Raw genomic sequence first — 14595 nt, 5'->3', positions numbered from 1 at the left:
AGGGGGAGAGGCTCACAGAATTTGCCCACCCTGTGGGCCTTTCTGTTGCAGGACATACTTCCACTGTATGGTGACACCAGCCAGAGACCATCAGAAGGTAAGTCCCCCATCACCCCTTTTTTCTCTGGCATATCTCTAGTCCGTGTTTCTTATCTGTTTACCCTCCCCATGGGGCAGATTCCAGGAAAGAAACATATAGTGCCTGCCCTCTGAGAAATGGAATAATGGGAGAAAGCAGTATAAATACACAGGGAAGCTGGATACAACTTAGGCAGTAGAATTGAGTGTATAGCCAATAGCTGGGATAGATAAGGGCTAGTAAGATATCAGAATGAGTATGGTCCAGACAGCAGCTTGCCTGACAGCTCCTGGCACTAAGGAATTCAGCAAATATTTGTTGTAAGAAGAAATGGGTGGTGACCAGAAGAGGGTTGGGAAGGAGTTGAGGGGCAAAACTAGTTGTGAGAGAGAGTTATGGGGTCTTATTTCAGGAGGTGACATGGCCTGTGCCCAGGTGCAGAGACAGGTGAAAGCTAGATGTGATGAGAGCAGAGGGGAGGTGTGCTGGGAAGTGTCCGAGTCTAGGGGTCATGGGATGAGAGAGCTGAAGGGAAGCTGGTGAAAGAAAAGATGGCAGCTCCCCCTTCCTGCCCTGCACACAGGTGCCCAGAATAAAGGCTCTCTTTCCCCTAGGCCACAGCTCCTTCTGTATTATAGAAACTATTTTCTTCTCAGGCCGGCTCTCTCTGGATTCCCAGGAGGGGGACAGTGGCTTGGACTCTGGGACAGAACGCTTTCCTTCCCTCAGTGAGGTGAGTCCCAGCAGGGCAAGGCTCATTCAGGATGTGCATTCGGGGTCCCTTCCCTTGCCCCAAGGTTCTGCTGCCTACCAGCTGCGCTGAGGCCTTTGTGTGCCTCTTCCATCGTTCTAGTTCCAAGGATGTAGTCACTGTGCTCTGGGTTCCAAAGCAGAAATTTCAGATGCATCCAACATGCAAGATTATCAAATCTGGCTTTCATTTTATCATGGTCAACTCTGTTATATAAAGAGTAGGGTGGAGAGGGCGGCCATGGCATTAACTGTGGCAAGCCTTTGAGAGTGAGGGAGCAGAGACGAAATAATCTAAAACAGTGACTTGACCAAAAACACATTTCCACCTGTCCAGGAATAACATCACCTTAGATTAATACAGTGAACCCAACCTATTCAGAAGTGGTAGTCTTTTTTTGCTGTGGATCTTTTTCTTCTCAAATAGCTTGTCTTTTCTGGAATGACTAAAAGAATTTCAGGTTTTGACCTCAAAGGTTATCTCTTCCAGGTGTTTCAGTTTGCACATGTAAACTATGAACTGCAATACAAAAGTAAGAATGAGTGGAAGAAGTAGTAATGAAGTTAGCAAAATATTTGTGGCCAGAGTAATTAAATATGTGAATATGTGGTTGAAAACATGTTAAAAACCTAATTTTAGATAACAATTAGAATTTTATTTTCTTACTGCCCTGTCCATGGGAAAATGATGAAATATATGTGAAAGGATCGGTATGTGGGAAAGTCACCAAGAAAGTGGAGTGGGACAGGGATCCTAAAGAATCTACAGTTGACATTATCTGGAAGGCCACAGAGTTGGTGATGAAGAGTGTGTGCTGTGAGTTGAGGCTGCCTGGGTTAAGTCCAGGATACACCTCATGACTAGCTCTCTGACTTAGCAAGCCTCATAACCTCTTAGAGTCTCATTGTGTGAAAATGGGATGAATAATAATATCTACCTCAAAGGGCTACTGTGTAAATCGAATGAGATAATATGTAATGAAGGGCTTAGTATAATGCCGGGCACAGAGCAAGTACTGCACTTCTCTCAGCTGATGTTATAAGTATGGTTATCACCACCAACACCAAATGAGCTGAGCCTTGAGGGTCTTCCAGACAAGGTTCCTTCTCACAGAATTCTTTGTTTCCCTAGTCATTGATGAATCGGAACTCAGTACTGTCAGACCCTGGGCTAGACAGTCCTCGAACCTCCCCTGTGATCATGGCCAGGGTGGCCCAGCACCACAGGCGGCAGGGCTCGGATGCAGCAGTCCCCTCAACCGGTGACCAGGTGAGTGATCTGGAGCCATCCTGCAGTTTTCCTTTTCTCAGAAGTGAGATTTGGAGGCATGGGTGTTACCAATACATGGTCTTGGATCATCAGACTAAACTCCTGCTTCAGCAACCCAAACTTGGAGACAGTCACTTACATAGAGAGCAAATAGTAAAGAAAGAGAACATGGCATAAATAGAGATACGAAAATAAGGCTAGCTCCATTTCTATGTGGAGAGTGGGTGAATGCATCTGTAGGGAGTAACAGCTAAGGAGCGGATAGCTGGTCTTTCTGTCTATACAGAATAGGAAATAGGTTTAGGCAGTGTTTCTCCAGGATACTAATTTTCACTTTCCCCATTCCTTAGCAAAATCCTTTTCTCGAACAAAATCTTATTATTTGGAACCCTAACATAGAAAAGAAAAAAAAAAAAAACTTAGCTCCCCTAGGACCTTTACTGATCAACCTCCCCCTTCCCTCAAGGGTACTTCCATGGAGCCCTAAGGTTCTGCAAAACCTTATATGAAAGGCCCTGCTCTCAAGGGTAGAGCTAGATCCAGGAGAGACTTCAGGAAGACAGGTTTTGACTTAATGCAAACAGTTTGCAAAGAAGCTGGGCTGTCTGGCAATGGAATGGACTTGAGAGCCAGAGAATTGCCTGTTGTTTTTCAGACACCGTTAACTGTGTCTAACAATGTTCAGACGTTGTTAGACATCTAAATACTCAGCGTTATACCTGTATAATGTTACTTAATATTTTTCTTTAAGCCAAGTTTAAGTTCTTTAAACTTAAATTCATCTTAAGGAAATCTGTCATTACCTTAAATTAAAACCAGCATCACGATACACTATAAATGCAGAGTAAATGTAACACTAAATGTAAGTTTAGAACCAAGTTTGTTAAATTCTACCTAGAAAGATATAGAACAGTGTAGAAGAAAGCTGCCATTTATATTAAAAAGAGGAAAAGGAGCCTCTTTATTAAGACATCTCTGGATGAATGTTTAAGAAACTGATGGTTATTGCCTCTGAGGAGGGGAATTAGGTGGCTTGAGGACGAAGTGGATGGGAGACTTTTTATTATCTTTACCCCTTTGTGTCCTTTTAATTTTAAACTACGTGATGTAACTTACTCAAAAAGTAGAGACAAAATTTAAAACAACCTGAAAAATAAACTCTAGATCAATTCTGTTGCTTGTCAAAGGCTTTAATTAAGCTTGAGGCCAATTCTGCCTTGGTTAAAGGTATTAAAGCTATGCAGGCACCAGGCTGAAATTTTTCCTGGGTTAATCAAAAGGATGGAATGAGAACTGAAAAGAAACTAACTTTCTTACAATATGAGCCAGTATTATTTAATGCCATGTCCAGATATCACCTAAAATCATTTTGACCCTCAACAAAAATCATCTCACTTAAAATCATTTTGAGTTCCACTTCCCATGCTGGAAAACACTGGTGTCAGGAGTTATACAGGTGATATTTTCAAACTGTGGGTTGTCATCTTTTGGTGAGTCATGATATCAGTATTGAAGGTCATGAGCAGCATCTGTTTTAATGAAATAGAATCTAATAGCATGGAAAAGAAAATATCAGAATTCATCACATGTAATAAAAGTATTTTGTGAAACTTCTGTTTTAATTACATATATGTGTGCTGAGTTGCAGTGAAAACATATTTATTAGAAGTCATGGTCAACAGAAAGTTCAAAAGCTACTTTCTGGAGTTCTTTTGACTCTGGGAGCCTATTAATCACTGAGTCCAGGAGGAGGTCTTCAGAAGATGGGGTCTCTAAAGTAATTTGGATAAAGGGGGAGAAATGGTACAAGAAAACAGAGCAAACGATAATCCTACTCACTGAGCTCTCTTTGGTGGTGTTGTGATTTTAGTAAACTTGTCCTCTCACCTTGGAGTTCAAGGTTCCAAGCAGCATCTTTTTTCTCTTAGAGCATTTATTCCTCTGCTGTTACTTCCCTATGTGGCTTACCTCAACTTTATATGCTTTATCTCTGTAGGCACCTGGCACATAGTAGCCACCTTCATAATGTGTAGTGAATGAATGAGTGAATGGGAGTAATCAAAATTGTCTTCTGAGTGGCATCTTAGGGGAGGATTTATCCAGGACACAGAGCTCTTAAGTTTCTTGAAGCTGAAGTTTCACAGTGTGATCTGTAGAAAAGAGGATCGTGGCCTAAGTGAACATATTTTTTTTATACATCTAGAGTTATGCAGGCATCAAAAGAAAATTCTAATCAAGAGCTGCTGTGCAAAAGAAGAATACATGTGAGCAAGCCTCTCTGAACCTGTTCTGGTTGGGCTGCCAAATTCACAAAAAATAGAATTTAAAAAAGATGACAACATATGATACTCTAGTTTTACCCATTGTATAAAATTTGGTTATTCTTACAATGTGGAGGGGAAAGGTGGGGAAAGGGATCTGACAGGTATTAAAATGCCTAGTGTACCAGCTGCTGTGCCAGATCTTTACCAAAATATCTCAAGTAATTCTCACAATCAGGAAAAAAGTTGGCCATTAGAATCTTCGTGTGGTCTAAGGGAATGTTTAAGGGTTAACCTTGTTACTGGCAGGGTCAGAACTAGAATTTAGTTCTCCTGGGCCCCAACACAGAGCTCTTTCCTATCCTAGCCTCTCTTTCATTGCCCTCTCTATACCCCTGTCCTTGTAGAACTAAAGGACCAAGTTCAGGTTGCTAAGGGGTTCAGGCGTCTATCCTGTTCTAGGAAAGGCTTTCCTTCAGGTGGCTCATAAAAGCAGGTGTGGGGTCAGTAGTGTTGGAGCCCTTGTTTTCCTTCTGAAATTTTTTCATCTTCTGAAAACTATTTATGTTGCTATTTTCAAGTGTTAAGAGCAAATAGAGTATAATTCCAGTTTCTTAATAGTAATAAATGTTAATAACAGCATAGGAAGAAAACCTATACTTTCCATAAAACTGTCAGCAGCAGGGAAATGGATGCATAAGGAACTCTCACTTTCTGTTATGTCGTTCTATAACGTTTGATCTTTTTAATAGTAAGCATATTCTACTTTTGTAATCAGAAAGAATACGTATTTCTAAAGACTTTTTTTAAAAAATCCTCCCCATAAACAAGCAAAAACTTAGTGCTTTTCAGGTTTCACCAGAGAGCTCAGTAGAGCCACAAGTGCTCACCCACCACCTCCTGGGGCTCTCAGACCCCAAGAGGTTCAGAGAGTAGGGTGTTTCAGAGAGGAGGATACTCAGGATGTGTCTGGGAAATACAAATACAGCACATCAGGCCTGATTCTGCAGCTTTGAGCACGCCAGTCAATCTGTTTGGGCCTCACTTTTTTCAATTATAAATGAGTGTTAGACTCTAGTTTCTGAGATACCCTCTGGGCCGCTCATGTTCTGTGACTCAGTCATTCTGGGCATAGAGACCATAAATATCCAGGAAAACAAAAAAGGGGTGAGGAGCATCAGAGAGGAACTGTCAGGAAAAGCCCCTTAAGAAAGTGGGTTAGGAGGGTATCATAGGTCTGTGTTAAAGTAGGCACATGTAAGCTGAGTGGGTTCCAGAAGCAGAGACCTTGTTGGGGAATCACTGGAAATGAAAAAGATCAAATTGAGTGAGAAATAGAGTTAGTAGAAAAGCTTTGAAAGCTCAAGGAACCTTTAGGAGAAAAATTTGTTCAGTGAAGCATCTGAGAAGTTTATGCAATATGAAGTCTCTCTCATCATACCTAATCCATGGCATGTCCATTAGGATTAGGTTTTTATTTAAATTAGCATAAGGGAGAAAGAAAGAAAAGCCAGACTAAGAAATTTGGATTTTAGACAGGTAATGGGGATCTACCACAGATTCTTGAGCGAGCAAGCGAAATAATGCAAATGGTGTTAGAGAAGGATCAGCTGCGGCCGGGCGCGGTGGCTCAAGCCTGTAATCCCAGCACTTTGGGAGGCCGAGGCGGGCGGATCACGAGGTCAGGAGATCGAGACCATCTTGGCTAGCACGGTGAAACCCCGTCTCTACTAAAAATACAAAAAATTAGCTGGGCGTGTTGGCGGGCGCCTGTAGTCCCAGCTACTTGGGAGGCTGAGGCAGGAGAATGGCGTGAACCCAGGAGGTGGAGGTTGTGGTGAGCCGAGATCGCGCCACTGCACTCCAGCCTGGGGGACAGAGAAAGACTCCGTCTCAAAAAAAAAAAAAAAAAAAAAAAAGTGAAAGATCAGCCGCATCTCCATTTGTTCAGAGAGGCAGAGATCTACTAGTAGGCTCTCTGATCATTATTTAGCCACCAGTGCTTACTAGGCACAGAATAACTGTTCAGTAGGACTGTGGTAGACACTAGGTATGGAGGATGTGTGTTTGGGGTAGAGGTGGCTGTTTAGTCTGTTAAGGAAAACAGAGCCCCCAACCCAGCAGTCCAGCAGGAGCTATAGGCTCTTATTTTGTTGACTGACAGTCCCACCCCAGATCTTTTGCAAACAGGAAGAGAGCATTTTCTCCTACTTCCCATCTTCATATGTCATGTGACCAGGCTGCTCTGAATCTGCCCTGCCCCACCCAGAAGCAGTTGACTTCCTGCAAGTGGAAATCATTTCATCTGTGCTCTGATTTGGGGGCGGGAATGAGATGCCAACGTTCACCAGACCCGGGTGGCTTTGTGAGTGCTGTGCTGCAACTAAACAAACTTCACTGAGGTGGTTGAATCCTCTGTCCTCTATAACCTCTCATCTCTACAACTTGACTCTCTCCCCCAGGGTGTAGATCAAAGCCCAAAGCCTTTAATTATTGGCCCAGAGGAAGACTATGACCCGGATTATTTCAACAACGAGGTAACGGTTTCCTAGTTTTCTCCTTTCATCATTTTTTTGTCATACAAGCTGCTCTTGACTAGAAGCAGTTTGACTAGCATCAGCTGTGAAGGGAACTTGAGGCAGGGAGCCTCCTGTTATGAACCCAGGACGGGGAATCACATGAGAGCTAAGCTGGAACCCGCTGTGCTGCTGTGCCCAGCCTCCCACCATGCTCATTCTTCTGCCTTCCAGAGCGACATCATATTCCAGGATCTGGAGAAACTGAAGTCTCGGCCAGCTCACCTGGGGGTTTTTCTACGTTACATCTTCTCTCAGGCGGACCCCAGTCCACTGGTAAGTCAGAAGCATCCGTCTTGATTGAGTGCCTGCTGGTACTGGTCAGAGAGGACCTCTAGCCTCTGTTTCTGCTCCCTGGCTGTTACAAGTCAGTTTCATGGGCACAGTCAGGCACTTCAAGGACAGACAAAATAGCCAAGAAGATGAAACCTATGGAGAGGCGATTTTTTACTGTATGACGCAGCTAACTAACTACATCAGCTGCCTAGGGAGGAGCAAGAGAGCAAGGCCAGGAAAACTCATTCTTGATCATTTCAGAAAAAGTTGTCTTGGAGAAGCTACTCTTCCTAGAGTTTTTTTTTTTTTTTTTTTTTTTTTTTGAGACGGAGTCTCGCACTGTCGCCCAGGCTGGAGTGCAGTGGCGTGATCTCAGCTCACTGCAAGCTCCGCCTCCCAGGTTCACGCTGTTCTCCTGCCTCAGCCTCCCGAGTAGCTGGGACTACAGGCGCCCGCCACCATGCCCGGCTAATTTTTTTGTATTTTTAGTAGAGACAGGGTTTCACCATATTAGCCAGGATGGTCTCGATCTCCTGACCTCATGATCCACCCACCTCGGCCTCCCAAAGTGCTGGGATTACAGGCGTGAGCCACCGCGCCCAGCCTCTTCCTAGAGTTTTTTTAAATGAAGGTAGATACAGACTGACTAGGGAGTTGAGAGAGTAGCCCTGCGAGAAAACTTGCAGATGGCAAGGCTTAAAGGGTCTTCTATGTGAAGGTGATGACAAGAAGGAATGTGAGGGGATGGAGACCAAAGTGCCGGGGACAGTGCTCAGAGCCAGCAGCCTTCCCAGTTTCCTCATTCTGCTCAGCTGCTTAGAAAGGAAGGGCAGATGGAGGAGAGGGGTCGCGGTTGTATTCTTCAGAATAAACTTCTCACCTGGGGCATGGGCTGCTGTTTTGTCTTTCTGGGGATACCACCAGAAGCCAGAATGAACAGCCACCCACAGGTATTCATTGAAGACCTGTGTGCAAGTCTAAGTGCCAGAAGCATTCCTGAATAAAGACAGGGCATACCACAAAGAGAAATAAAACATGAACCCTTAGGAAACAAGACGTAAACCAGCACAAGATACAAGTGAAATAGCATGTGTGGAGAGGATACAGAGTTGAGGAGTAATCAGTGTTGAAGATGTACCCGTGGGAAAGGGGGTGGGGGTTATTTTACCACAGGTTTCTGAAATAGTCTGACCCCAGCTTTCTCAACCTCAGCACTGTTTTGAACTGGAGAATTCTTTGTTGTGGTAGACTGTTCTGTGCCTTTGGGGAAATATAGCTGCATCACTGGGCTGTACCCACTAGATGCCAGTAGCACCGCACTTGCCCAGTAGTTGTGACAACTAAAAATGTCTCCAGACATGGCCAAATGTCCCCTAGGGGGCAAAACCACTGCTGGGGGAGAACCACTGATCTAACCCAGTTCTCTCTTCTCCTAGCTTTTTTACCTGTGTGCGGAAGTTTATCAGCAGACAAGCCCCAAGGATTCCCGAAGCTTGGGGAAAGACATCTGGAATATTTTCCTGGAGAAAAGTGCGGTAAGGCAGTCATAGATGGGATTGTAATTTTATCATATTCTTTGAACTACTCAGAGTCAGGGAAAATTAAGCAAAACATTCAGGCCAAACAGAGACAGGTTCTTAAAGAGAAATCTAGGCTGAGAGATGAATATTCCTGGATTCTGTTCCTAGCGCCATTCTCAAAAAGTCTCTCAGTACCTCTGTTGTTCCACATATAGAATACACATTGCCTCTCTCTGGAATGTTTGGAGGAAGAGATTGTACCAAATTCTCCCTATTCTCCCCTGATTCAATGCCCTGGTTCCCACCAACCCTCCCTGCCTTTCCCATCCCTAGGCCAAAGAAACAGAGGTCTAGAGACGTCAGATGATCTAGATCCGTGAGGCAAGAGGAGAACCCCGGTTTCCGAAGCTCAGTCTGAGTTACTATTACTGCCCAAAGGCAGGAGTCAGAGGTGGGAGGCCCCAGAGTGTCTGGGGTAGACAGCACCCGGTGCATTGGGACAGAGTTTCCAGGGATGTGTCAGGGATCCCGCTGACAAGAGCATTTTTGCCTGCAGAGGGCAATTGCCATCCCAGACTTTCTAATCTGATCAACTAGACTAATTCCAAGGTGACTTTATTCTTTTGGCAGTAAGCTAGTAGGGTTAATGAGGTTGGAGAAAATTGTTTTTTTCTTAAGAGTTTCAAGCCTGTAATCCCAGCACTTTGGGAGGCCGAGGCGGGCGGATCACGAGGTCAGGAGATCGAGACCATCCTGGCTAACACAGTGAAACCCCATCTCTACTAAAAATACAAAAAATTAGCCGGACGTGTTGGCGGGCGCCTGTAGTCCCAGCTACTCGGGAGGCTGAGGCAGGAGAATGGCATGAACCCGGGAGGCGGAGCTTGCAGTGAGCCGAGATCGCGCCATTGCACTCCCGCCTGGGAGACAGAGCAAGACTCCGTCTCAAAAAAAAAAAAAAAAAAAAAAATTTTATATTTGCCCTCTTAAATGGGTCTTGAGTAGGGAGGTTAGAGCTGCCAGTTGTTCTCTGTTTGTTGTTATGGAACCTCTCCAATATCCAGGTGTCAGGGACTTGTGTAGCCAAAGCCAGAACACCATGCTAACTGCAAGGCTGGGTGACACAAGGCTAGCTTTCCCATGGGAGTGAGTGGGAGGGAAAGTCCACCAAATAGCCTAATAAAGGCTTTTCCTTTTCCCTTGCTGCTAAGTCAGCACAGGTCCACTTTTTGGACAACATGCCATTCCATGCACTCTAGTGGCCTGGAAATAAGAGTGAAAAAAACTGCCTGTACCACCCTCAGAATATAGTACCAGCTTGCTCTGTAGCCTCAGACTCCATTTCCCAAAAACCCTGGCCTAGAATTCAGGTGTGCAGCTATAGAGTGATGAGAAGGCTGGTAGGCAGATGTAGGCGAAAAGGCAAGAAGTTCATGTGGCCAAGCCCTCCTCGCCCCTCACACTGTTCATCTCCCTGGAGTGTGCAGACCTGACCGCTTCTGCTCCACACTTCTGTTTTTCAGCCTCTGAGAGTGAAGATCCCTGAGATGTTACAGGCTGAAATTGGTAAGTTGGCTTATTGGTCGGTTAGTCTCTTCTTGGTGGCTTTCTTGTCCTGAGCTCTCAGGAGGCTCCAGAGGACAGAAGGGACATAGTCCCTGTCCTTGGGCAACCATCCTCTAATAGAAGAAAAGACCCATGGAACGATTGCTCCAGAACACTGCACAGTAGCTTACGGACAGGTGCAAATGGGACAGACCCTGCCTAGGCGCTCACTCTGCTGGGGGGAGCTTGTCATGGGAAGACATTGGACTTGGAGTTAGGAGACCTGGGTTCATGTCTGCCAGCCTTCTACATGACCTTTCTGGGCCTCCGTTGGATTATCTGTACAAAGAGGAAACAGACTTGGTCAGGGATTCCTCAGCCAGGTTGATTATCAAGAATCCCTTGGGGAACTCAAAAAATACAGAAACTAGGGCCTCGCTCCATCCTCCCTGCAGAGTTGGAATCTCCAGCATGGTTTTTCTTATTGTTTTTTTTTTGGGGGTGGGGGTGTTTTATTTTTGTTTTTATAAGTTCCCTAACTAATACTGAGAGCAACGAGTCCAGAGTGAGGACCAGGCAGGCTAGATGGTGCCCAGCTCTCTTTTCCTTCTAATTATGAGTAGAAGAATTAACGGGAGGCAGTCTAAGGTGATGTCAGCCTGAGAAGCTAATCACTGGCAGCTTTTTAGAGGACAGGAATTGGAAGCTGCATTTAGAAAGAGATGATTTGCGGGCACATGTGACCGGGAGGAGAGCCCAGGCATAGGGTGAACAGAGCTTGCTCAAAAGCAGAGTGAGAATGAAGCGCAGCTCCCAAGGACTTAGCCTAGCCTGGGTGGAGCTAGATGCAGGGACTAGAGGAGAGACACCTTTCAGTTTCTACTGGGGAGCTCAGGTTTCTTGGAATGTGAAGTGCTTGCCTTTTTTAGCCTTGTGAGCTGCTTCTGGAGCAGGAGAGGGGAACAAGCCTCTCAGAGGTCTGCACTTGGATGTCAGAGGATGGTACTTAGACATATCCGATGAGAGGGGCTTTAATATTTCTCTTAATGGAGCACAGAACATCCAGAAAATATTGTTGTCCTTGCCTTGGACTTTGGATATCAGCATTCCAGTCCTGAATTCAGGAATGACCTGAGAGGTCCAGGCCTCTTCTCCCTTTAGGCTAACAGGGCAGAAAGCCAGCCCTTCCTCCCTGTGTTATAGGGAGCTGAAATGCCTTGAGATGCTCAGCAGAAGGGCTCTCCCCCCACCCCCAGTACCCCACCTACTCTGCTTTCTGTGGTCTCCCACTACAGACTCGCGCCTGCGGAACAGCGAGGATGCCCGTGGTGTTCTCTGTGAAGCTCAAGAGGCAGCCATGCCTGAGATCCAAGAGCAGATCCACGACTACAGGTTGGCCCAGGAGCTGCCCTCCCACCGCTCTCCTCGCACCTCCACCTCTTGGCCCGGGCTCCTTCCGTCTGGGACGTGCACATATCTCTTGTTATATGTGTTTGCCTTGTTCTTTCTGGGTGTCCATCTGTTGAGTATTTGTGTATATTTCTTTCTTTTCCTGTGTTTATCTGGCTTAGAACAAAACGCACTCTAGGGCTGGGCAGCCTATATGGTGAAAATGACCTGCTGGACCTGGATGGGGACCCTCTCCGAGAGCGCCAAGTGGCTGAGAAGCAGCTGGCTGCCCTTGGAGATATTTTGTGAGTCTTTCAGCTTCCTCCCACCCCACTGAACGTCCCAAGCAGGTTGACATATTTTGTGGGTCTGTTCTTTCAACCTCTCCCCCTCTTCCACTTCTTGCCTGATTCTCCTGCCCCTGAAAGATGGGGAGTCATGCTCTCCTGCTGCATTGGTCAGGCTGAGGGCTGCAGGTATTCAAGGGTGTGGCAGAGCCTGGAGCTCCTGATAGTCATTTGGTGGTTATGACAGACCATGGGCCCCAGGAATGTGGTAAGCTTTCTGCTTTCCCCTGCTGGCCGTCTTCCTGACCTCTCTCCCTTCCTGCCTCTAAGATCTTATCTGTCACAGAGAGTGAGGCCAGTGCTGTGTGTGCCCAGTGGATAAAGTTCCCTCAGGAGGCAGCTAGAACTGACTTAGGGGAAATTGAACCATCTTTTACTAATCCACATCAGAAAATGGAACTAGTGCAACATGTTAAGGTGCTTCTGACACAGCTGCTTTTGTTAGGTTTTTCTAGCACCATTTTCGAAAGTGTCATAGGCACCTGTGATGCAAGCCCCAGTATCACAGACTTTGTGGGGACACTTCAGGCTTAGAAGCAATTTTTTTGCCCTAATACTGCTTCTCACTAAGTAGTTTTGTGACCTTGGTTAAGCCATTCCATACAAGTCAGATCCATAAGCACAGCTAGGCACTTCAATGACAGGGTAAAAATAGCAAAGAAGATGAAACCTATGCTGTCTCTGCTAATAGGCTGATATTTCAACTTGGCAAATATTTATGGAGTTCCTGCTATGTACCAAATACGTGTGCATCAAACATACTTCTCTCCTTTTCCCCCACTAACCCTCCTATCGTCTAGGAAAATCTTATCCTCCTCCTAGCCTCTAACCAGGTGACCAGCCTCTGTCTTTGCAGTCTGAGTCATCTGTTCTTTCTTCCATTCCAGGTCCAAGTATGAGGAAGACAGGAGGTAAGCAAGTCTATGATGTGTATTTGCAGCTTTCAAGGTGGAAGGAGTGGGGTTGAGCTACTATGCTTTCCATTTCTGACAATCACAGGGGAGTCCCTCGTGTTGTACAACCATGTAGGATCGTGGTTCCTGCAAGTCTAGCTCTCAGGTGTCTGTGTGACCGTAACATAGGGGTGATGAGGCCCACGCCCCTGATGCTCAGGGATCACTGCCTAGGGATGTGGGTCTGCTCCTCAGTGGGAAGACACCAAGCTGCCATCGCTCCTCACAGTCCCATACCTGGCGGCAGCTTCTCTACCCAGATGAGCCCTTTTCACATCTCCCTTCTCACGTCTTTCCCTTAAACTACCTCAAGTAGTAACAGTAATCATGGAATCAGCCTCTTAGTGACATCTGCAGAGGGGAGCTGGGGTGCAGCATAGTTCCTTTCTTGGCACATATTAGAATTTTTTTTTTTTTTTTTTGCAGCCTATATATTTATCTCATTGTTTTTCATTAGCCAAGTTTAAAATGAGTCTGCATTCCCTGAGCATACACACTAATAAGGGAGAGAAAATGGGGTTAGGAGTCTGTTTAAGAGGGAAATACAGACAGAGCTGAAGCCTTGCTGCATTGAATGCACAGAGTGGGTCATCATCCATCCAGCAAATTGTGGGTACAAGGACATTTTTAAACAGAGCTCTGGACATTTTCATTTGTGGCAATTGGAAGCCACTTGACAGCTCCTTTTCCATCTCTTTTTCTCTGTACTGGGGTGGGAGGATGGTGAAGGCAGTATACCTTGGCAGAGGCTGCTTGGCATTTCTCCTTTCCCCTGGCCTCCCCACCCCTGCACATATGCCTGAGAGTATCAGCTGCAGACCTCAGCCAGTCCTCCACATCTGCCTATGTCTTGACCAGGCAGGAAATTATTTACTTACATTTTAGGGAATTGGCATGTTCTTCCACTGACCATCATCTGCCCATGGGGAAGAGTTCTGCTTAGGGAAAGAATAAGACTTCTTCTGGGAGAAGTCTTATTCTTGGTTACCTGTGGGCTCACTGTGTGGAGAAGGTCACAGCCCAGACTTTTAGCCAGCTTCTGCCTGCTGTCCCATTTAATGATTCTAGACTTTTCTTTGAATACTTTCACCTGTAACTACCCCTTCCCCACTCCACTGGGTGATGGTGAAGAGATTGTTTGGCACAGGGAAGATAACTTGAGCTCTCTGATTCAGGACACTGTTCCTCTTTTACAGCGCCCCCATGGACTTCGCCCTCAATACCTACATGAGCCATGCTGGGATCCGTCTTCGAGAGGCACGACCTTCCAACACAGCTGAAAAGGCCCAGTCTGCTCCTGACAAGGACAAGTGGCTACCCTTCTTCCCTAAGACCAAGAAGGTGAGGGCCGGGCGTGGTGGCTCATGCCTGTAATCCTAATATTTGGAATGCCAAGGCAGGTGATTGCCTGAGCTCAGGAGTTCAAGACCAGCCTGGGCAACATGGTGAAACCCCATCTCTACTAAAATACAAAAATTAGTTCGGCATAGTGGTGCATACCTGTAACCCCAGCAACTCGGGAGGCTGAGGCACGAGTATTGCTTGAACCTGGGAATTGGAGGTTACAGTGACTGCACTCCAGCCTGGGCAACAGAGTGAGACTGTCTCAAAAAAAATAAAAAGAAGGTA

General features: G+C 45.8%; 1 protein-coding gene across 14 annotated transcripts in view; it reads left to right on the top strand.

Moving 5' to 3' along the window:
• ARHGEF11 (Rho guanine nucleotide exchange factor 11) overlaps positions 1-14595 on the top strand; it is a 111970-nt gene that overhangs the window by 76209 nt on the left and 21166 nt on the right. For all 14 annotated transcript variants that reach the window (XR_010117601.1, XR_010117602.1, XM_063626934.1 and 11 more), the window contains 11 exons: positions 52-97; positions 736-812; positions 1962-2099; positions 6823-6897; positions 7111-7212; positions 8649-8747; positions 10256-10298; positions 11573-11669; positions 11849-11971; positions 12901-12924; positions 14163-14307. Coding sequence is in view for 12 of the 14 variants with exons in the window: in XM_063626934.1 (XP_063483004.1) it covers positions 52-97; positions 736-812; positions 1962-2099; positions 6823-6897; positions 7111-7212; positions 8649-8747; positions 10256-10298; positions 11573-11669; positions 11849-11971; positions 12901-12924; positions 14163-14307 (969 nt within the window). In the remaining 2 variants the exon portion in view is untranslated. The remainder of the gene's footprint in view (positions 1-51; positions 98-735; positions 813-1961; positions 2100-6822; positions 6898-7110; positions 7213-8648; positions 8748-10255; positions 10299-11572; positions 11670-11848; positions 11972-12900; positions 12925-14162; positions 14308-14595) is intronic.

This window comes from Symphalangus syndactylus, chromosome 12, assembly GCF_028878055.3.
Source record: "Symphalangus syndactylus isolate Jambi chromosome 12, NHGRI_mSymSyn1-v2.1_pri, whole genome shotgun sequence".
Classification (NCBI taxonomy): domain Eukaryota; kingdom Metazoa; phylum Chordata; class Mammalia; order Primates; family Hylobatidae; genus Symphalangus; species Symphalangus syndactylus.
This window is presented reverse-complemented; position numbering and strand designations above follow the sequence as displayed.